Source organism: Triturus cristatus, chromosome 9, assembly GCF_964204655.1.
Source record: "Triturus cristatus chromosome 9, aTriCri1.1, whole genome shotgun sequence".
NCBI classification, from domain to species: Eukaryota; Metazoa; Chordata; class Amphibia; order Caudata; family Salamandridae; genus Triturus; species Triturus cristatus.
The window spans coordinates 340,902,327-340,926,149 of NC_140592.1; the positions used below are offsets into that span (position 1 = coordinate 340,902,327).

Below are 23,823 nucleotides of genomic sequence, written 5' to 3' on the forward strand. Positions count from 1 at the left end.
GCAGAGGGCGAGGACACAACAACACCAGGTCCTCCGCCATTAACAAACAGTGACGTCTTGTCGCTGCCCCCCGCCCACATAACACCGGTCGGGGGGAGACTCTAACAGTTCCTGCCAGTCTGGAGATCCATCACCACAGACAGGTGGGTCAGAGAAATTGTCCAGTACGGTTATTGTCTAGAATTAACATCCAATCCACCCAACATACCACCAAGACACCGTCCTATGTCCGCAGAGCACTTGACATTATTGCGGCAAGAAGTACTAAGTATGCTGCAAAAAGGAGCTATAGAGCTCGTGCCTATGGAACAGCGGGGGTCAGGGGTGTACTCTCTGTACTTCTTAATCCCAAAAAAGGACGGGTCTCTACGACCTATACTAGACCTCCGCCCTCTCAACCAATACATTCTGTCAGAGCATTTTCATATGCTCACCCTCCAGCAGGTTCTGCCGTTACTCAGTCAGGGAGACTTCCTAGCAACACTAGATTTAAAAGATGCGTATTTCCACATACCCATACACCCATCACACAAAAAATATCTCAGGTTCACTCTTCAGGATCAGCATTATCAGTTCAAAGTACTTCCTTTCGGGGTGACAACAGCGCCCAGAGTCTTTACCAAGTGCCTAGCGACAGTGGCCGCACACTTAAGGAGACAGCACATTCACGTCTTCCCTTACCTGGACGACTGGCTTGTTCAGGCAAAGTCAGCCCAGCAGTGTGCCAGCCACATATCCCACACCATTCACCTGCTTCACAGTCTGGGATTCTCACTGAATTATCCAAAGTCACATCTCCAACCCGCCCACGTACGGCAGTACCTGGGCGCGACTATCGACACTCTGGCTGCCAAAGCGCAGCCAAATTTAGCGAGAATCAACAGCATGCAACTGCTGATAAGAAAGTTCAAACCACAACACTCCCTTCCAGCGCGAGTGTTCATGCAGTTGATAGGCATGATGGCCTCCTGCATCTTCATAGTCCCGCACGCAAGACTACATATGCGCCCGCTTCAGGAGTGCTTGGCACGTCAATGGAATCAGACTCAAGGACAGTTGAAAGACCTAGTGTTGGTGAGCGGTCGGGCATACAACTCTCTGCATTGGTGGAATCCACACAACCTTTGCAAGGGCCGACCGTTCCAAGAGCCTGTTCCACAAATAATACTGACGGCGGACGTGTCTCTCCAGGGATGGGGAGCTCATGTACTCAATTACACGGTGCAGGGACTATGGACGACACAGTAACAGACGATGCACATCAACCTTCTGGAACTGATGGCTATCTTCCTGGCAATGAAGGCATTCAAAGTACACCTGTGCAACAAAGTCGTGTTGATCCGGACGGACAACATGACTGCCATGTACTACATACAGAAGCAGGGAGGAACACACTCTCCACAGTTGTCTCATCTGGCTCAGAACATGTGGAAGTGGGCCATTCAGAGGAACATGTTCCTTATGGCGGAACACCTCCCGGGCAAGGACAACCAGATGGCAGATCTGCTCAGCAGACACAGCCACCAAATGCACGAGTGGGAGCTACATCGATCAGTACTCCAACCGTACTTCCAGCAGTGGGGTCATCCAGAGATAGACCTATTCGCCACAAGGGAAAACGCAAAATGCCAAAGCTTTGCCGCCAGGTTTCCGCATCCACAGTCGCAGGGCAATGCGATATGGATGAACTGGTCAGGCAGATTTGCGCACGCTTTTCCCCGAGCGCCATTAATACCGCTAGTGGCACGCAAACTAAAGCGACACTCAATGACACTCATCCTGGTTGCTCCAATGTGGGCACGCCAGCCATGGTACACCACGTTACTAGAACTGTCCGTGGTGCCGCCCCAGCACCCAGATCCGCAACAGCTGAACCTGGCGATCTGGCTCCTGAAGTCTTAGAGTTTGGCTACCTGAACCTACCTCCAGAATGTATGAATATCATCAAGGAGGCCAGGAGACCCACGACCAGAGCTTGCTATGCGGCTAAATGGAAACAATTTGTCATTTACTGTAAAAACAATGACATTAGTCCGCTGGATGCATCCATTCAGAACATCATCTGTTACCTGTTACACTTATACCGATGCAATCTGGCATACAACTCCATCCGTATACATCTAACCGCAATAGCGGCCTATCTTCAGAACAGGCAGCACCTCTCTTTATTCAAAGTGCCTGCCATCAAAGCCTTCTTAGAGGGACTCAAAAGAGTGATTCCTCCCACTCACCCACCGGCACCGGTGTGGAACCTGAATGTGGTCCTCACAAGATTAATGGGTCCACCTTTTGAACCTCTACATTCATGTGAGATTCAATTCCTCACCTGGAAAGTAGCCTTCTTAGTGGGAATCACTTCGTTGAGAAGAGTTAGTGAACTCCAGGCACTAACCATTCAAGAGCCATTCATACAGGTTCACACAAACAGAGTTGTACTACGTACTAACCCCACTTTCATGCCTAAAGTGATATCGCAGTTCCACATGAATCAAACTATTGAACTGCCTGTTTTCTTTCCAAATCCAGAAAATGTCGCGGAGAGAATGCTCCATACACTAGATGTAAAGAGGGCCCTCATGTACTATATAGATAGAACAAAGGATTTTAGGAAAACAAAACAAATGTTCGTTGCCTTTTCTCCACAACACAAGGGCAACGCCATTTCCAAAGCAGGGATAGCCAGATGGATCGTTAAATGTTTTCAAATTTGCTATGAAAAAGCTAAACGCACATTAACGATTCCTCCCAGGGCCCACTCAACACAAAAGTTAGGGGCGTCCATGGCTTTCCTAGGGAATATTCCTTTAGAGGAAATATGTAGAGCAGCCACATGGTCCACTATACATACATTTACAAAACACTACTGTGTAGATGTACATTCCAAACAGCAGGCAGCTGTAGGACAGACCCTTATTCAGACTGCTGCAGCTGGCACGGGCAGCTGCCGCTAATGGAGGGACTGCTATATAATCTATGCACATATATGAATTCAGCAGCCCACATGCCTCAAACTGAATATGCTACTTACCAGTATGCATCTGTTCTTGGCATGTAGGGCTGCTGACATTCATATCGCCCACCCTCCTCCCCGGCGCCTGTAGCGGCTGCAGCACTCAGAATTACTGTATAGCATGGTCATCACTTACGGTATCTACTCCATCACTGCCACAATGGCGAAAAACAATCTGAGGATGGAGAGGATGCCCATGCGCACTGTAGTCCAGAGGAGGAGCCACCTATCTCGTGATACTTCAAAGACTCTTCCAGGACAACAATGTGCACAATGTGCAATCATCCGGACCCAACACTAGGCGGCGATCTATGCACAGATATGAATGTCAGCAGCCCTACATGCCAAGAACAGATGCATACTGGTAAGTAGCATATTCAATATATCACCGCTCCTTTTGCCTTTGCACTCACGGGCGGGCGCCGGTCATCGCTGGGGCGTACCCGTGTTTCAATATTGCTGCTCCTTAGCCTCATAACCATTCAACAAGGAAAAGGCACTATCGGGGGCAGGTTCACAAAGTTTATTGGGAACTCTGCAGAATCTACCAACACAGACGCGTTTCGGCAGTCGCCTTTATCAACACATTGATAAAGGCGAATGCCGAAACGCCCGTGAGTGCCTTTTCCTTGTTGGATCGTGATGAGGCTAAGGAGCAGCAATATATATATATATTGCACAGAATTCTCCCCACAGTTCCGAAGAAAAGAAGGCGAGCCACACCGATCTTGCTGCAAAATAGTAGGTTTATTTACACGAGGGGGCAGAAGACGCGTTTCGGCTGTCAAGCAGCCTTGGTCACATATATATATCCCAAGTGAACGCCTCATCTTTGACCCAGAAGTGGATATATATATAAATATATATATATATATATATATATATATATATATATATATATATATATATATATATATATATAGAGAGAGAGAGAGAGAGAGAGAGAGAGATTTATTATATCCATAATTACCTCCAGCCCACCTTAGGTTTTTTTGTCTTTTTTTGAGTCATTCACATTTTTCTTCCGGCCACTAGAGCAAAGAGCTTAGGGTAATGGGTCACCCCCCTTCAGCCACTGGTTAACTTCATTGTGAGATCTTTCACTAGGAGCACATCCTCACACAATGTAGTACCCTTTAGTGCTTTCTGAAACAAAAATGTTTTTGCTGTTAGCGAAATTATTTTATTTTAGTAACGGCTTAGCAACTTCCACAACAATATTTTTACAAAAAACATGTCAAAGCAAAACAACCATTACAAGCCAGAAGGTGATAGTCAATGCCAGACCTATTAACTTTGCTTATTTTTCGGTGCTCACTTTTGTCTCAAAACGCATCTTGTATCCTACAAGTAGCCGTTTTGTAAACAGTATTGTACATTATACACTTAATATGTGCGTGCCTCACAATGAGGAAATGTTAGATTCAAAAGTGAAGGCTTTAAAACTGATGCAAAATATTATGATTCCTCCAAACTCATTGGCCCCTAGAAGTAGCTGCTGTAGTGAGTATACGACAATAAAAATATAAACATTCATGAACTGGGAAGCAAACTATTTTCATTACACTGAGGAAGCTATTCTTTTCACGCTATGTAAACCAAATTTAAATACATATGATTTTTCTGTTTTGCCTTAAGATAGCTTTAGCTGTGTCTTGTCAAAAGACCAGTTGTGGACAACACCGATACTTACAGTGGGCTTTGGAGAAGCCCATTGCTTATTATTTGTCAGCTTTCTTGAGGAATCTCATTTCCTTTGTTCTTATTTAGTGGCTTTCTTTCCTCTTGCATGTTGCAGGTTGAATAATCTTCTTAAGCCTAGCGGTAATGGCATCATATTTTGGACATTATCCACAGCTGAGGATCGTCATTTTTGATTTGCTTCTGTTTCAGGTGGTTCTTTAGCATCCAGAGGTCTTCTGCATGCAGGCATTAGCTAAATCCTTAGAGCCCAACTGCCAGAAGATGATTTGAGTATTGTTAGAAATGGGGGTCTCTGGTTGGCAGGTTTGTACCTTGTCCAAGTAGGGACCTTTCCTTCTAGTCAGGGTAAGGGGGATTACACTCCTAGAATAAACCCTGCTCACCCCCTTGATAGCTTGGCACGAGCAGTCAGGCTTATCTCAGAGGCAATGTGTGAAGCATTTGCACATAATGCACAGTAATACAGTGAAAATACAACAAAAGGACACCACACCAGTTTTAGAAAAATAGCCAATATTTATCTGTATTAAACAAGACCAAAACGATAAAAATCCAACATACAGTAATAAGCATATGAATTTCGCAAGAATAAACTTAAGAGACACTTCCTTGAAGTCGATAGCTCCATCCGGGGCTATCACTGCATCATAAACAAACTAATCCAACAGTTCAGGCCGACCGCAAGGTCGTGGTCCAGCTATGGTGTCGGGAAGACCAGCAAGCAGTACATTGTAAATGCGGGGCATCGTGGACCTTGCAATTAGTCTGAAGAGGCGTCGTTGTCAGTTCTGAAGGTCGGTTCTGGAATCGTATGGCCTTTGAAGTCACATACCACTGCAGATCGAACTCCATGAGGTAGAAGTCAGGAGCACTGGCATCGGCAGGCGTCTGGGTTCCGGTGTGAATTGGAGTGGTGCAATGTGTGGTGCCCTCAGGTCGCAGGCAGCGGCACAATGACGGTGTCCAGAGGCATCGCTGAGACCAGGACTTTGGTGCGAAGTGGGGCAGTGCTCGTTGCGGTGCTCACAGGTCATGGTGCAAGCAGCAGCGGCGTCATTGCTGAAGTACTGTCATTGTAGACGATCTGAAGTCAATGGCGGTGGTGTCGGTGGACCAAGGCTGTGGTGTGGGACAGGAGTGCATCGTGGAACTTACAAGCGGTACCACCAGGCCACGGTGCAAGCAGCGGCGTCGAAGTCAGCTTGGAGTGTCGTCGTTGAAGAGAACAGGACAGCGATGTGAAGCAAGGCGGTGCAGCGTGCAGGGCCCACAGGTCAAGATGCAAGCAAATGTGTCATGTAACCAGGGTTGGGGTGCGTTGCAATGCCTTCTAGTCATGGAGCTAGCAGCGGCTTTGTTGACGGCGTTGGGTTGCTTTTTCTTCTGATGCAGCACAAAACACACAGTTCCCAGTGCTGTTGACAGATGAAGAGGAAGTCTTTGACGTTACAGAAAGTTTATTCCTTTCACTGCCCAAGACAGAAGCAGCAACTACAGGCCAACCCAACAAAACAACACACAGCACAGGGGCAGTACTCCTCTGGGCAGCATTTCCAGCTCTTCTTCTTGGCACCCTTAGTCAAAAAGAGTACTAAAGTTCTGGGGTCAGGCCCCCAATATTTATACTATTTTTCTCTTTGAAGGCTGTGGCAGAAAGTCCCTCTTGCTCAGTAAAAAACAGTTTCTTCCCCACTGGTCCATCTTCACTGCAGGAGGTGGAAACAGCATTGTGCAGTGCAGCCACAGCCTATTCAAGTGTCAGTGACAACTCCCCCCACCACTCTAACCCAGGATGGCCAATCAACATATGCTTGGCACACCTCAGCTTACCTTGTGTGTCTGTAGTGAATACGCAAACAGCCCCTGTCAGTCTACAACCAGATGAGGAATCCACAGCAGTAAGAGGCACACAGGATGGTTAAGCAAGAAAATGCCCACTTTCTAAAAGTGGCATTTTCAAACACAATTCAAAAAAAACCTTTACTAAAAGATGTGTTATTCAATGCTGAACTCAGGGAGCCTAAACTCCAATTCACGATCTTTTCCCAAATGAAAGTTACACTTGTAAAATGTAGCAAGGTAGCTCCAATAATCACTTATGGGACAGACAGCAATTCAATATTGAAAAACTAAATGCATTGTATTTCACTAGCAGGACATGTAAAACACCAGCTCATGCCCTACCTTTCACATACAGTGCACCCTGCCCATGGGGCTACCTTGGGCCTACCTTTGGGGTGATTTACATGTAAGAAAAAGGTAGGTTGGGGCCTGGTTGACATAGCAGTTAAAAACTGTGTGCAGATACTGCATTGGTAGGTCTGAGACACCTTTGAACGGCTACTTGTGTGGGTGGCACAACCAGTGCTGCAGGCCCACTAGTAGTATTTTATTAACAGGGCCTGGGAACACACAGCGCACTGTACTAGGGACTTACTAGTAAATCAAATACGCCAATCAAGGAAAACCAATCATAACACAATTTACAGTAGGAGCACTTGCACTTTAGCATTGGATAGCAGTGATAAAGTGTGCAGACACACGAAACCAGCAAAAACAAAGTCCAACATACAGAAAAAAGGAGGTCAGAAAGCAAAAAGACGGGGAAAACGCCAAATAATGCCAGGTTTAACAAGTATGATCAGTGTAGTTGTACCATATAAGCCATATTGACAGATTCTGGGGGACAGATGTGCAATGAGTCGTGGTCCAGTTGGAGAAAACAACTTCGAAAGAATTAACAGTGTTGACTTCAACCCATACTGCAGTTACCACATATTCAGTACCTTTTCTGGGTGATAAGCCTGCCTCTCTGAGGTAACTAAGGAAGGTGCATTAAAATAAGGCCTTGTTTATGCAAAGATGGTTTTAAAAAAAAGTTAATCACCACAAGAAGTGGAAGTGATGCAAAAGTAACCTCCTCACTCACCAACGTCCAAAAAGGGACACGAGCTGCACTTAGCCCCCACAGGTTTGTAGCCTTCCAGGAGGTGCACATTGACAGCTTTATGAAGCACTAGCTAGAGATAAAGGGTCGTATGTGACATAATACCAACTCATTGGAGAAATGTATCCTGAAAGGGAAGCAAGGCTGTTATTGTTTGTTATAAGTCCCAAATCTTCATAATCTCTAAAAGTCAATCAGACAAGTCTCCTAAATTCTTGTTGGTAAGGAGATTCAGTAATTTTAAACACTTAATCATTAAAGTAATTAATTTTCAGCAAAATTATTATTTCAGTTTGTACAGTGAGGAATGTTTACACAGATTTTTGTGCCTGAATCAACAATTGAGAAATAAACAATACTCTTACGCCTTAAATATAGTTTGACTAAAGACAAATACCTACATTTTGTTAAACACGTATCCAAAGGTGAACAATTCTAATAGAAATATTTGTCAGACAGGCCTCCCCTCCCCTCTGACCCCAGAGACTGCACAGAAAGGGACAAAGGTGAGGTCACTGCGAAGGCCCCACCTGCGCGAGAGCACAGTGAGCGCACAATGGCTGTAGACCTTGCCTGAGCCCTGACAGTGACCCCTGGCCCCTTTTGCTCTTTGTTGAGCTGGTCTGGAAGAATGCATTCACCTGCCCTGCCCGGAGGCAGGTAGGGAGCCTGGCAAGCCGTCTGTCAGCAGCGCTGACCTCTGACCCCGCCATCGCGCAGTGATTAGCGCGCGCATCCCTTGACGTGAGTAATGACCTGCGAGGAATCCGGGCAGTTCGGCTGGAGAAAAAAGTCAAGAAGACAAGATTCCTGGCTGCAGGGGGAGTGTTTGGAAAACAGCCCGTGCTCTGACCTTTACAAGAGATCGGGTTACTAATGGAGAGTCGGGGAGGGCGGTGGCATCTTCCGTCACAGCCATTGCTGACCTCTGCCTCTGTGAGCACTCTGAACCCATCCACGAGAATAAATATATAATAAAAATTCTACCTGTGAGTTTATAAAATACTTTGTAAATGAAGTATAAACAAAATACTACCTGCGAGCATGGGCGTCGATTCACTAAAATGCCTGGGGTAGCAGAAGTGACATCACGCACCCTTTAAACTTAATGACGTCACAGGAAGTAGCGTCAGACGAACCCTACTTTTTTCAGTCATGTCACGTGACCTTAATCCCGAGGACATCACAATACCTCAGCTTGCTGTAGCTCCATTATCTCTAATGTGCCAGTATTTTGTCATAGGTGTCTGTCATGCTAAGAAATGCTCTAAGCACCTAAATTTACCATGGGTGTCTCTGTAAGACAAGAACTATCTTCAGCAGGCCAGGGCCAACGATAGACTTGCAAGCATAACACCACGTTGCCAGTCACACTCACTTACAATCACTAACTCACACTCACTCATTTATTCATTCTCACTCACACTCCAACACTCCCATACACTGATTCATATTCATTTCCACTCACTCACTGGTAGTCTCATTTCACTCATGATTCAATCAGAATTGCTGACACTCAATCTCACGTGCCCAACATACATTTAAAACCATTTTGTACTTGCATTAATTCATCCTTGAATCTCCACATTTTTGTAGGAGATCTTGCATTGGTGCCGTGAGAGACAAGGTGATAGCCGAGTGTGTGTTAACATACTGGGGGTGTAGCTGTGGGCTCAATGCATATCACTTGTTTCCAGGTAATTGTTACAGTCCATAGTAATAGCCTTGTATGAATGCATTCGTCTTTGGAAACCAATCTCTTTTTATATTCATGACCAATGTCTTTTTTCCATGGTTTCCATGGTCATACATAGGCTACCATGGTTAAGTAGTGGTCAGGGTCATACACTTCTCTGAAAAGAAAGCACCCTGCCAAAAGCCCACCCTACCAAGGCCAATCTTCAACTGGCTGTCTCGAGCAAAACTGCTGTAACAAGTTGAAATCAGGCAGATTGAAGCCCGATCCTACTAGATCTATCAGCAACGTTCAATGATGGCATGAGCCAAGTGTCCATTGACATACTGGAGTGGGCTAGCTCATTCCCAACAGATAATTCACAGGTCACGGCCACACCGTCATTCCAGTACTCGGCCAAAAAATCACGAGAGAGGCTCCCTGCTTTTTAATATTTACAGGTACAAATGGCGAGATAGGCTCTTACAAGGCAAATTTCTTTGAAACTGTTAAACGCAACATCTGCTTAAACCCACCCATGCCGCATGGATGACAAGAAAAATATTACGTCCTGTCTACTAGAAATTAACAATTAGATGGTACAAATGTATCTAAAAGAAATTAATCTAGCTAACACTAAGGTTTGGATAGATCCCAAGCTACATTCTAAATACCCTACACTGGGTCCGAAGACTTTGGGACAATCCCAATCATAGGGTCCTGCTTTTTTGTGTTATTTAGCAAAAATCTGGCATAAGAGCACTTCATACGAGCACAAGATTTTATTGCACACAAGGTCAGATTCAATTTTTAAGCACAGGCACATTAAGTGCCTGATTTAGAGCGTGACAGATTTCCTGTCCACCTTATTACATGTGCCACATAATACACTTGTAATATGGAGGATAGGATATCCCTCACTTTTGTGTTGAGTAGCCCGTCCTCCAAACTCTAACTCAGACACTAAGAGATCTGCGCAGAACCTCAGGATCTTGAGCCAATGGCAGGACTCGAACCTAGTTTCACCGTTCCAAAGTTGGCAGCTCTGCCTCTTAAGCCACATCTCCTACATGCAAAGACTCCCCAAATAAATAACATGGTGAAGACTGGGTTTGTATTCTATGAACAATGGCAAGATTTTTTCAGTTTTTGAGATCAATGTCAGTACCTGATGCTTGTACTTCAGCAGTTACAAAATGAGGTGGCGACAATCATATGCCATCTCAGACAAATTTAGCACCAGATTAGCAAGCCATGCAAACACCTATTTGTTGCTCATTCATGAGATGGCAACCTTTCACTCCATCATGTGTATAGTTCATCAATCAACAAATGCACTGTCGTGTTCAGACACTACAAACCTACCAAATCTCAACTCTTTCACCAACTGAAAAATTGTGGTACTGGCGGCCCTGTCTGGACAGGCCGTTCTGCCATCTCTCAGTGAATATTCTGCCGGCTTGAGGGCCTGTAGGACATGCTGGCAGGCAAGTTATGTATTTTATAAAATAGCTCTTACAAAAATAATTCATATGCAGGAACTAATATTGACCTAAGAATGAATGATGTGAATTCATCTCAAGGGAGAGCTTTGTCACCAGTCAACCAAACACAAGGCCAGTAAGTCTCTACCTCCATCCAGCCATGCCCCGATTTCAGCAACTAACAAAAATGAGAAAGTATTTCACTTGACAGCTCATCCTTGTAAATACCCATGGGATTTTTATAGAACACAGGTTTAAAAGTTATTATAGACTCTTTCGTGATCACAGGCCCGGATTAGTGGAGAGCTGCCAGAGCTGAATCTCAAAAACCTCATTGTTGCCTGAGAGACGGTACGAGACTTCCCAGCTCTATGTCTGACTGGCGCACAAAGGTAGACTGCTCAAACCCAGCCCTAAAAATCTTAACCTGGTTACCAGGTACACTATTATCAGGATCAAAGCTGTCTTCCCACTGTTTATGAGGCGGGAGAAAAAAACAAGCCCTCTGACGGTGAAATGCAGGCCAAGTCCACAGTGACCACCATGGAATCCGAGAGGCAGCCTAGGCCTGGGGAAGAAACAGCCTCAATGTTCACTTCTAAAATGGACCATCATCAGGAAGCCCTAGTTTGGGAAGTGGGGATGGACACCTCTTGGTGAGGGCCCTCGCAAGTCCAGGGGCCATCCTTGTCTTCTCATCTGCCCCTTCCACCATCTTTAGGACAGTTTGAAAACATTTCTCTTCAAGTAGGCCCTTAACATTGGAACCCAAACATCTTACTTTATCTTCCTGGCCCCACGGTGTTCAGTGCAGACTTCTTTGTTGAGGTGATGACGCTCTGGTTGTCTAAGTTTGGAAAGGACACTCTACTGCTAGCACGTTGCCCAAAAGCCCTCTAGCACCACCCTAACAAACCCTCTACTAACCCCCACCCACTGCACCCCTCACACACACACACACCCCTGGACAGCACCACCCACGCAAGATGCCTGGGGCAGGGGGAGCTGCTAGGCTGTCTCCCCCAGGGCCATAACAGTGTTAAGGTTAGACTCAGCATGGAGCGATAGGGGGCACAGTTGTCCCATATTCCATGCCCCCACCCCAAAAGCATCTGCCCATCAACACCAGAATCTTAGGTACCCTGGAAGGACCATTGTATACCCTACTGCGCTTTGGAATTCCCGTGCCCGAGCCTGGACTGGTGCAATACACCGATAATTTGGGGGCGCCCCAGATCTCTTCTTGCACTGCTACTTCATGTTCACTCGCTCCTGAACCCTCACAGCTAGCCCCCTTTACAGTGGCTGCAGATGGAAGTGCCCTGCGGCGGCGTTGACCTCTGCAACCTGCTCTTTCACCCTGAGGCCTCTAACTCCAGCTCGTGACCAGCCGGGTCAAAAGGTCAGCAAAACAAACAGGGACGCAAGTGTTTATCTCTCTTCAGGGCCTTGGGTGAAACAGAAGCCTGTTGACGGGAGTGCGGCAGCACCAGACAGGGAAGCCGCCGCTAGGGGTGCTGCAGGCTGGAGGGGAGGGTCACGCGACCCCTGCTGCATCAAGAGTATGAGAGGAACTGAAGAGGGGCACCTGCCCCGTGGAGCTCCCGCTCCTCGATGTATGTGGGGAGACTCGAGCTCCACCGTTAAACAAAGCGTGTGCCTGTCTTTGGCCCCCCAACACTTGCAGCCGCACGGTTAGCCGGCCCTCCACCTGTGAAATGGAGGGAGCCGGCTTCAGGCGCTTTGGGCAACATAGAGCAAAGGGCCCACCAGCACATCTATGAATTGTAAAAATGTTCCTTTAATAGTGACGTGCCATAGGACTCCCAAGTTACATCCTCACCCGCCCCCCCCACACTAAATAAACTCTAAGCAGCAAAGCAATAGACACTTTACTCGAACCTCTACTCGTAGCAAATCAACATGCCCACGTTGCTCTGAAGCCCTCTGCCCAGCCCCCTGACTGATTTTTGCAGGCTCTGTGGTTCCCAGGCCTCTTGGGAAAAAGGAAAAGCCCTTAGCCCCTGGTCAGACTAATCCATGTTTAGCCCCTATGCATTTCACAAACTTGTAATTGTCCATTCTGAGACGACTGATCACCAGCTGGCAGTGACGTCGTTTCCGTCTCTCTACCCAATTGACTCCATACCCTCTTGCTAAAGTCACTTTTTATGGTGTTTAATCGTTTTACATATATTCCCTTACAATTCAATCAGTCTTTCTTCCCTTTCTACCCCTTTTGACAACAAAAGGCAGACAGGCTTAATTGGGTGTATCCCAGAGGGTTCTTTTGAAAACCTTATATTCCACTGACTCCTCCGCAGTCTCACGGGCCTATAAAACGCAAAGGTCTTTTTAGAAATTCCAGATATCCCTACAGGCAGGTCTAGTTCTCAGCACAAGCACAAAGGGCAGGTTGGTATCTGTGCCGGCTCAAGCAGGAGGCGCATCTATCACTTGAGACTGGTTCTTTGTTCAAACATATGGTTCACTGATCAGATGTCTGTGCGCATTGGCCCAAAGACACCACCTGCTCGTTGGATAAAATTACCGGGTTATCAATAACAGGTCTACTGCGTGTTCTTGGAAGAAAAAACCTGTACGTGAAGAGGAAGGTGATTGGAAATAAGAAATAGAGGAGATTTTTCAAGCAGTGGTTGTGTTTTATTCTTCTCGTAGTTGTACGCTAGACCTAAATAATGAGGTCTGATTCACAAAGCATTAACTCTTAGGTCTAAGTGTGGCCTACACTCAAATTTCAAATAGTACGCCCTGTATGCTCACAGGCCTTATTCAAACACTTTTCGGCAAAGTTTTTGACATTGGTCTAGAGATGGCCAAACGTAGCCTTGCTGCAGTAGGATGAACCATCTCATTCCCAGGCTGGATGCTTTGTTCTTTCCACTCAGAGCTGCAGCCTCATAGGGCAGGGGATTGGCGGTAAAGGCTGCAGCAGACGAGGGCAGTGTACATTCAATTTTAGCTGATACAAGTAAGGGATCCCTTGACGTTAGTTCAGTATTGTAGCTTTTGAAGACTATAATTTACTGCCTGCCTCTGAAGGGTACTGCTTCAAAGGTGTAGAACCGTGCACTGTCCATGACCAGCCAGATCTGTAAAGTATTCATCCACTTTGGGGGGTATTTTGGTCATAGTGTCAGATAATACTTGTATATTGTCACCAATCTGCAATGTGCTCATTTTATGACCTCTGACAGTGGGAAGAATGTGTGGCCCTTCCCGACCCCTTGACTTTGGACTCACACGCTGATTTCTGTAGTGGATACAGGTGGCCACTGAAGTCATCCGACACCAGGCCACATCCAGCTGTGGATGCTCATGGCCAACCCTTTAAACGATGCTAAAGGCCGCCCAATCCTCCTGTCACCTTTCACGCCCATGGCTGATTGGTGCTCCGTAAGGATGGCCAGTGGTGACCCGGCGAGATGAGCAGATCTGGTGAAACACTCTTGGACCCGTGTCTGAAAGGGGACAGATTGTGGAAGCCGCCTCCCAGCGTGCCCTCTGACCTTCAATGGTGAGCAGAGGACAATGCCCCCAGTAGCCTGCAGCCTTGGTGTAAGGTTGCTCCAAAGACACTATCTCATTCCTGGCAGCAGGCCTGTGACCCACCTACGTCACTGTCTTCACGCTTGGGTTTCACTTTTCTCCAAGCCAAAACACAGATTCAGGTGTGGGGGCCCTGCGGGTATGCGCTAATGGGAGCCCTTATGGGGGCTAGTGAAGTCTGAGCCTGTGGTAGGGAGGGGACAAGACTGGGGCGGTCGAGCCAGAAATGTGGGCCCTGGTGCACTAAAAGACTTTGCATTTGCAAGAAAAGCGAATGCAGAGAAACAATTTCCAATGCACAAAAGTGCATCGTAATTGCATGTCAGCAGTGCAGTGCGTGTTGTTGTAGAACAGGCGGTGGCCATTTGCAATGTGGACGCTTAGCTGTCAAGATGTGACAGTTCACATTCTGCCTGCGCGAGCTGCAGGCATCAGCAGAAGCAGGCAGCGGCCTCATTGTCTCCTACTGCCTGCTTTCCCTTTCATAATGTGGCTCCTTTGTAGCACTGTGACCCAGGCATCGCACCTAAACAAAGTACCCGCACGGAGCCTTTTGTCCATTAGAGCCACCGTAGGGAAAGAAAGAGAACTTTCAATGCATATAGGACTCGCAGCCTCGCGGTGCATTCAAGGGATGCAGAACGTTGTCGGGTTTAAGAGCACGGATTCTTTTAAACGGAAGAGGCAGTACTGTGGCAAAGATGTCGTGGGCACATGGTGAAGAAAGGAAAATGCTCCCTTTGACTGCTGCTGGGGTACTAAACTACAGACATTATCAGTGTCCAATGGGCCTTTTAAGGCTCTGGGCACCGGTGCCACTGCACCTGCTGCACCAGTGGTAGCTAAGCTCCTGTGAGCGATCCGTCCATAAAACGGCGAGAAGGATGAAGCTAGAAGTTTTTGCATACCGTGTGACTGGTCTATTAGGCAGTTTATAAAGTGTTCTGAGGACAGAGACGCGGTGTACAGTTTACCCTACCTGTAAAGCGCTTTGAAGTCTAAGAACAAATGGCGCATGTCTGTAAAACTCTGCGATCTGAGGAGAGTAAGTTCGGGTTGAGGTATGCTGTGTCCGGAAGCGCTGTGAAGGCTGATGTATTATGTAATGTTTGTAAAGCACTGTGAAGTACGAGGCTAGACAGTGGTGTACTCTATGTGAGCGGTCTGCAAAGCGTTCTGAGGACCGAGGCGCTATACAGACTGCAATCTGTCTATATAGCGCATTGAATTTTGAGGACAAACGGTGCTGTATGTGGAGCATGTCTGTAAAGCGCCGCGAGGACTGATGTGTTCAATATGTTTTAAAAGCACTGTGAGGTACGAGGCTAGACAGTGCTGTACTTTATTTAAGCGGTCTGTTCTGTAAAGTGTTCCGAGGACAGAGGCACTATATAGTGTGCAACCTGTCTGTAAAGCGCTTTGAGTTTTGAGGACAAACGGTGCTGCATAATGTGTAGCATGCCTGCAAAGCACTGAGGTCTTAAGACTGAAAGTGCTGCATGACGTATGTACTCTGTCTGGAAGTCCTGTGAGGACAGCGGTGCTATATAATCTTCAAAGCGCTGTGAAGTCTGTAATTCCATATAATAAAACTGTGTTCTCGTCATTGTAAGACGAGTCAACTGCGGAAGCTGACACTATTAAATGTCTCTCTTTAGGAGAAGAAACCGAGGCTTTGTTTCAGAAGGGAGTTTGTTGGGGGCGGCGGTCGGGGGGAGGGAGGCAGCGCATTCCTGCGCTGTGCCGTCTTGCTGTCGCTTGCTCTGGACACCCCTGGTGCAATATATACTGTCCATTAATCACGGGCAGCTGGCGCAGGGAGGCATCTCTTCTGGCGAGTTATTCCAGACATCTCAGATATGACACCGCTGCGAGGGGTCTGGAGAAGGTTCCAGACTGCGGGTAATAACACTGCACCGGCGCGCGCCGGCCTCCTGGGCGCCCAGCTGGGTCTCTGTGGGCTGAGTGGGTGGGGAGGGGGAGGAGCCTGAATGTCTGTGGTGGGTTGCCACGAACTGAGGAAGGCTGGCACCCGCAGGGTGTTGGGTGCTCCTGGGGCGCTGGGAGTAAAGCCCGGCCGCCGGCCTTCTGGGGCAGGGGTTGGGTGCACACCTGCAACCAACTCCTGTCTGCAACCACCTCCTTGCCACGCATGGCCTGTGGGGTTTGGTCTTATATATGGTAATAAAATATTGTGTTATGTTAAGAATACCCTAAAAATTCACTGAAAAAACACAAAGGTTAAAGTGACATTATAGTTAGGTATGGAAAGAATATCTTATTTTGCATTAAAAAACACATCAGAAATTCACTGGAAAAAACAAAGGTTTAAGTGGTGTTATAGATGGTGAAACAGTTTAAATGTCACGTTTTAAACTAAAAAGAACAATGAATTTCAACAGTTATAGTTATCTCAAAGTAGCTATAACTCTCACCCTTACCGTGCACTGCTTATGCCCTCGCATGTTACACATGTGTATCTTGACAAGGTGTATGTCTTCAGTGTAGATGGATGTGGAGCTTAGAATAGTAACTCTGTAATGACCTTCATATAGTGCCCTTCAATATAGTTGGGTTGTCTATTCTTTGACCTCTGTATTATTTTGAGAACAATATTTCTGCATACCACAAGTTTTTGGAATGTGCCCCTGGCTGCCATTCTGTAACTTCTCAAATTTGCTTTTGCTGTGCAGCTGTTGCCATAGAGGTTTGGCTGTCAGGCCTCAGCGCTTTTTAAAATTTCTTCTTTCCTTTTCACTTATTTGTCACTTTTATACCTTGCTGATGACATTTTTGGTTCAGAGTTGTACTTACTTGACTGTACAGACAGACCAAGTTTGCCTTGTTGGTTCCTTTATAAGGCCAATGGTGGAGGCCAAGGAAACATTAAGCGAGGGGCCTTCAAATTGGGGGCCTCAAGTAATTCTGGTGGCGGGAGGGGGGGGGGGGGGGCGCAAAGCTCTGGCCTAAAGAGCATTATGCTGATAGCAGTGCTTTGTTTAAGCTGAGAAAGATGAGTGGTAGAAAGACACTCTGTAATGGGCCATCATTTACATGTTTTATTATTTATATTCTAGCTGGGAGTATATATCAGAAGGGAAGGGAGTCCAAATATTCTTCAAAGCCCCCTTTTCTAATAATCACACTGTGGATACTTGTACGTGTTGGTAAGGCCTCCCTGACCAGAATAGTATGTTTGGCAATCATGTATTTGATTGCATTTTTAAAATGGTAACATAACTTAAATGCAAAGTTTAAATATGTCTAAACATTTTTAAACATTGGCAATTTATTAAAAGAATTGGGAAAAATGCTGAGGGGGCCCCAGTGATTTTTTTTACTAGGAGGGTACGACATTAAAAAGTTTAAAGACCACTGCATTACGGTATATTTTTCATACAGCAAAAATAACCAAATGATTTCAAAATAGCCTGGGATAAGCGCAGGGGAATGATTACTCAGTGTAAAGCTGGAGACTTGGTGTGGTATTTTTATTGATACATTTGTATGTTTGAAAAACAGATTATGGGCATGGGAAGTGGGACTGGCGACCTCCTGTGTCATCACATTGTGTGTGGTTAAAATAGCATGTGAGGGATTCTCCCTTTTAAAAATCAGAATTGTGAATGTTTGCTTCTGTGAAGTTTGAATTAAAAGGGTATCTGTTGCTTTAAAAAAACTGGATTCGACTGTCTTTCTGAATTCTTCCCTGAGCAAATTGATACAACTCTGTAACTGATGCTTTCTTTAATTTGTATCCTCAAGTAATCCCCACATACCCGTTCTTCCTTCTCTCCCTTCACTCTTTCTTCCCCATTGTGTTCGATCTTAGTGCTGTGAAGCAGTTTTAGGGTGTTGTAAGCATCATTGAAGAAACAGCCATGGGATAACATCACGCTCCCTCCTTCCCTCCCCCTACTCTCTCTTTTCCTGCTTCATGTTTCCTACTTGCCTCTCATGCCCCTTTCTCCTTTCCACCTCAGTGTTTCTTGCAGGGCCTTGAGTAGTCTAAGCACCACGTAAACAACAAGTGTCCCATCATTACACTTCATTGATTCACCTACTCATTTACTCACCAACCCATCCACTCACTTTCTACCTCACCTACTTATTCAACCGCTAACTTGCCTGCTTAACCACCCAGAAGTTAGTGATGCAATCATGTACCTATTCACTCGCATACACTCAAGCATCTAATGGCACACACTCAGTCTCACCTTCTTATTCACCAACTAACTTGCCTACTAAACCACCCGCTCATCTGTCATCTGTTTACCGATGCAGTCATGTGTCTACTCGCTCTCACACACTCAACCATGTACCATCACACACACTGACTCACCTTCTTGTACACTCATTCACTCACACGCCCTAAGAAGCTGTTATATTGAGCTCTCTGTTGCCTTTTTCTTTCAGAGTGACTGCATGAACTTCGTTAAAATTCTGCACTCCTACAATCGAACCCACCTCTATGCCTGTGGAACCGGTGCCTTCCACCCCACATGCGTCTTTGTGGAGGTGGGACAGAGGTCTGAGGTAAGCAGTGGTGACTGGTGTGTGTATTGAGTCCATTTACAGAGATCATGTTAGCTATTAAGGACCATCTACCAGCCCCATATCTGTTATCCGTGCCTTCTCCTACTCAAATGGAGGCGGAGTACTGTGAACACCAAGGTTAGCCAGGATTCCTTACAGTGGCTCCCAGGGGTAGCAGTGTCCAAGCAACCACTGCCTAAACTCAATAAGAGCTTTTTAGAGTATTGTTAATAGAACGGTGCCACTATTACACACTTATTACCAAAGCCAACATATGTGGATTTTCAGTCAAAGGCAAAACTTGCTTTTAAGCCGAAACAAAATTAGTTATACAGCTAAAGCCAGACATTGATAAGGAATCAACCCCAACTTGTTATAAAGTATGGCACTCCACCCAGTAACGGAAAAGCATCATTTATATCAATCGACCAACAGAATCCCACTTGCTCAATGTTAGTCAGTGTGGTAATGTTATTGTGTGGGGGTTGAACACGTGGCCAGTGAATTCTCTGTCCTTGGTGGTGAAGTCTTTCTACAGTGTCACTGTTTGGTTAGACACATGGTCAAGGAAATGCCACTACTAGAGGGTTTCCTAGGGTGTAACATAGTATAGTCAGCAGTACCATCAATGTTCAGCAACGCGGTGCGGGCACGTTGCGGTGGTAGTTCATAATAATGGGGTGATGCAAACTGAGATGAAGTTGTGAGTATTGGTTTTGAAAGTTGTTAGGCAGTAATTTTCTTGAAGATGTTGGTTTTCTGCATTTTTCTAAATCCCCAGGGGTGTTCACTAGCAGCCATGAGTGATGACGCAGTTGCTGTACATGCTGTACTGCCAGAACCAGTTTGCTTGTATCCAGGGATTGCTGGTAGAATTGCTGAGGTTTTCTTTGTGGGTTGGTTTTCGCTGCAAAGAATGTGCTTGCTAGCTGGATAAGTGAGGCTTTTCATCCAAAAGGCTTCGTGGGGATTCATAGGTATTTAAAGTGTGGGGAGGGAGGCAGGGTGGGAGCATGGACTCAGTGTTTGAAAATGGTTGAGTCGTGTTACTGCACTAATTCATGGTGGCAGTGTTGGCAAATCAGCTTTTTTTGGCCCTGCTCGCTTGAAGTTAGTTGGTATAATCAAGTTGGGTGAACAAAAGGGGTTGTTTGTCTATCAGAATGTGCTTTGGGGTTAGCAGCCATTTATTTGTTTTAGAAAATGCTCTACAACCTGGACAAGATGGGTTATTGTACGTGTTCATTTCATCGGTGTTTCCTTCATAGATTTCGCTTGGGATGTTCTTCCTGTAGTGTTTGAGAACAAGGCACAGTTCTTGATTTTTGATTTTGTTCATGCTGGGCTTTGTCAGTTTGAATTGGGTCTTAGAGTAATTGAAACAAAGCCACATCTTGGTTATTCTTGAATTGATGTAGGGAAGGTAGGGCGCCAATAAGCATATGTTAGGTTCTGATCCTTACATACAGCTGTTAGTCATCAATATGCAGCATATCAGAGAGGCTGCAGGCCCTTTCTATGGCTACAAACGAGAGACAGTGGTAGAGGCTAGTAGCCAGACCATTCCAGAGGGTATGCAACACTAGTGTTGAAAGCAGCTGAGATGTTACAAGACCAAGGCTTCCATCCTAACAGCGTCACAGAGGGACAGGGATTCAGGAGACTATCTAAATGACGTGAAGGTGTCTGAAACCGGCTTGTTAGCTGCTAAAGGGGTTCTTTTATAATTTTATTAACTTGTGAAGTCATACGCGGAGTGTATATTCTCTACCTGTGTCGAGCTGCTGATTGTGGGGGCCTGGTCTGGCAGGGCCTACATGTACTGCCTTTGACCCAGTGGTTAATTTGCACCAGTAGTTGCCGGCGGGGCCCACCAGCACTATAAGCAAAGCAAAATAAACAAAGGGGAAAGAAGGAGGAAGAAAGACTGAAAAACTGTCACGGGGGAGAAAGCAGTAACCTGCAAGAGTGAGATAAGGGGGCAGAATGTGTCTGGTAGTGGATTCAAGCAGCATAAACAGGATTGGGGACTGTGCAGCTTTGGTATACAGCACTCTGACATTTGATAGAGCCAGCCAGGTGCTTCCGAGCTGAGCTTTGGGTACCGACACTCTTTCTTTTACAAATTAACCACTGCTTTGACCTGTATCACCTGCTTCAAGCCGTGTCACTCTCACAATAGGAATGACTAATTGTCCTCAAGGTGAAGCATTTAAAGCCTCTGTTGATATGTTTTCTTGGCAAGGTGCCCGTTTCTAGTAATCTGGCAACAAATGATGAGTTTGAGACTGGGTGAAAGTTACTGCAGTTGGTTGGATGGAATTAGCGTTCCTTTTACTAGGGTTACTGAGGCCTGTTTTTGGGGTTCACCATTTCATGAGATGCAGTGCTTGAGCAGATTTGAGCGCAGGGGCACCATTAGTAAATTTTTCTGGGGGCATGATTAGTGACATTATGAGGAGTGTTTATGGTGCTGCCTGTAAGTGCAGCCACATACCCTGTAGTATCCGCCTGCACTTTCACTACAGAAGAGTCGAGCTAGTACCCAAATCCTATCTGGCCCACAAATCCCCAAAACCTTGGAGTCATGGTTAGCAGTTCGCAATTTTTTTTTCTTAACCCCGTATTTCGTGCAAATCTCAAAAAAATATGCAAAGCCAACACCGTTCTTTCTACCTGAGTGGGACGGCCATGTGAAACACTTGACTTTCATGCGCATTTTGTAAGCAAACTTAATTTTGCTTTTCGCTTCTTTGTGAATGTTGAGTTGAGTCACACATGAGGAAAAGCTAAGCAAAATGTGATCATGTACAAAATATTCATGAGTTATCCTATAATCTTCTGTTTTTGTAATGTCTTTCTTGCTGTGCTCTGCCTAGCATATGGGATCAGATAATGTAGGTTATTGGCAGTGTGGCTAGGGTGGCAGTGACACAGACTTGGCCCAGCCCAGAGGATGCTTCTCCTGGTGAGGCGATTTACTACGCAAACTGGACTCTACCATCTTCAATAAACCTGTAGGCTGTTTACCTACGTCAACTGGCAGCATGGCTGCTGCTTTCAAAGATGTATCTTCAATCTAACAAGTTACCATTGCCACTAGATTTCAGACCACCCCTGAGGAAAAGCTAAGCAAATTACCTTACGAATAGGGAGCCATGCCACACTTGCTCGCATAATAAAACTTTTGCCTGCCCTCGTCGTGGCATAAAGAGCATATATTAAAGACACCAAAGGAAGCATGGTTCTTGATTAAGGCTCCCAGTTTTCAGTTTTTATTGATTTTTACAGATAAATACAGATAGAAAACAAAATGTTTCCTGTCTGTATCTTTTTTTTAAAGCGGAAAAATACTGAAAATTGTGCTTCTTGTGAGTGACTCTCCATGCTGTGTTTCGTGAATTTTAGGACAACAGCTGAGCAGATAGACAGCATCTCGAGTTAAGAAACAGGTTAAGCTCTCCCAAAATACAGGCATATAGGTTAACACACATTCGTAGTATAATGCTGATATGTACCTGTGGGTGTAGAGTTTTCCTATATGTGGCCACTAAATGTGCTCAAAGTAATAGTGCATGCTTATCAGTTAAATAAATGTGGAAATATACAATTGTATAACTCCATTCATTCTCAAATTACAATATAAATATGGATAAATACCAATAAGAAGGCCCAAAAATAAATATATGGATAAATGCAGACTGAAATGTTACAACAATAAATACCATGAAACCAGGAGCCCTATTCATGATATATCCTGGACCATAAATGACTGGCCCCAGCTACTACCTACTTGTGCCCACTTTAACCTCCACCAATCCACATACCTAATCTTCATCTTTTAGACACTGTATGTGTACAAAATGGTTAAAATGAAAATTTTAAAGCGAAAGTGTTTCTTAAAGTGATATCTATGTTGTTGAGATAATACCATTTAAAGATTTTCTGATGCAAAACGCAAAAAAGTAACTGAAAACGACAACATTTAATTTGTTCTTTCTATGTAATCAGAACTCGTTGTTGAGGGACTTTTTAAAAAGTGCAACCATTTACTACAGCAGAAAGTGAGGCTAGAGGGTGCAACTTGTACTGTGGAAGCCCTGGTTCCTGGACTGGCAGGCTGGGCTCCTGACATATCCCTTGGCCCTTTGACTGGCGCATTGTGTATGTCATCGCCTGTCTTGTCCTTGTCCTCCATCTCAGGAACCCGTCTTCAGGCTGGACTTCAACAGGATGGAGGATGGGAAAGGAAGGAGCCCATATGATCCCAAGCACACTGCTGCTTCGGTACTCGTAGGTAAGATTGCAATGTCGCAGAACAGGGGGTGGGCTCCCAATTGTGCGACAATTGTTTTTTCGCTCTTAAATGCTTTCTTTTTTTTTTCTTCCACCCATTAGGCGAGGAATTGTACTCCGGGGTGGCCACAGATCTGATGGGGCGAGACTTCACCATCTTCCGCAGCCTCGGCCGGCGCCCCTCCATCAGGACTGAGCAGCATGACTCGCGGTGGCTTAACGGTAAGGGTATTTCAGATTAGATGGTAAGATGGCGGGTGCAGGGCAAGGCCATTCAGACACATTGTTACCTGTGGCACACAGATAATGGGGACAGTTTGTGACTTAACAGAGAGTACCGAAATGCACCCTCCAGGCACCTTTGGTGCATACCTGGGGATACCCTCATCATGCACCCTGCATAATCTTAAAAAAAGACACAGAGTCAGAAACCCTTACAAAATGCATCTGTCAACCAACATCACAACTTTACAAACATTTGTGCTACTTGTCATGCCAGTAAGGAGCATTTGAATTTGATATTGTTAGTGCCACTCATGGATTTAGGATATAGACTTATGCCCAACACTTTAGAGCAATATTCTTTCTTAATTTCAAAATT

At 45.6% G+C, this 23,823-nt stretch overlaps 1 protein-coding gene across 4 annotated transcripts in view; it reads left to right on the plus strand.

Annotated features, from left to right (window-relative positions):
- Positions 1-23,823, plus strand: part of SEMA3B (semaphorin 3B) — a 427,981-nt gene that overhangs the window by 344,302 nt on the left and 59,856 nt on the right. For all 4 annotated transcript variants that reach the window (XM_085625087.1, XM_085625088.1, XM_085625086.1 and 1 more), the window contains 3 exons: positions 18,807-18,926; positions 23,130-23,223; positions 23,325-23,444. In XM_085625087.1, the coding sequence (XP_085481213.1) occupies positions 18,807-18,926; positions 23,130-23,223; positions 23,325-23,444 (334 nt within the window). The remainder of the gene's footprint in view (positions 1-18,806; positions 18,927-23,129; positions 23,224-23,324; positions 23,445-23,823) is intronic.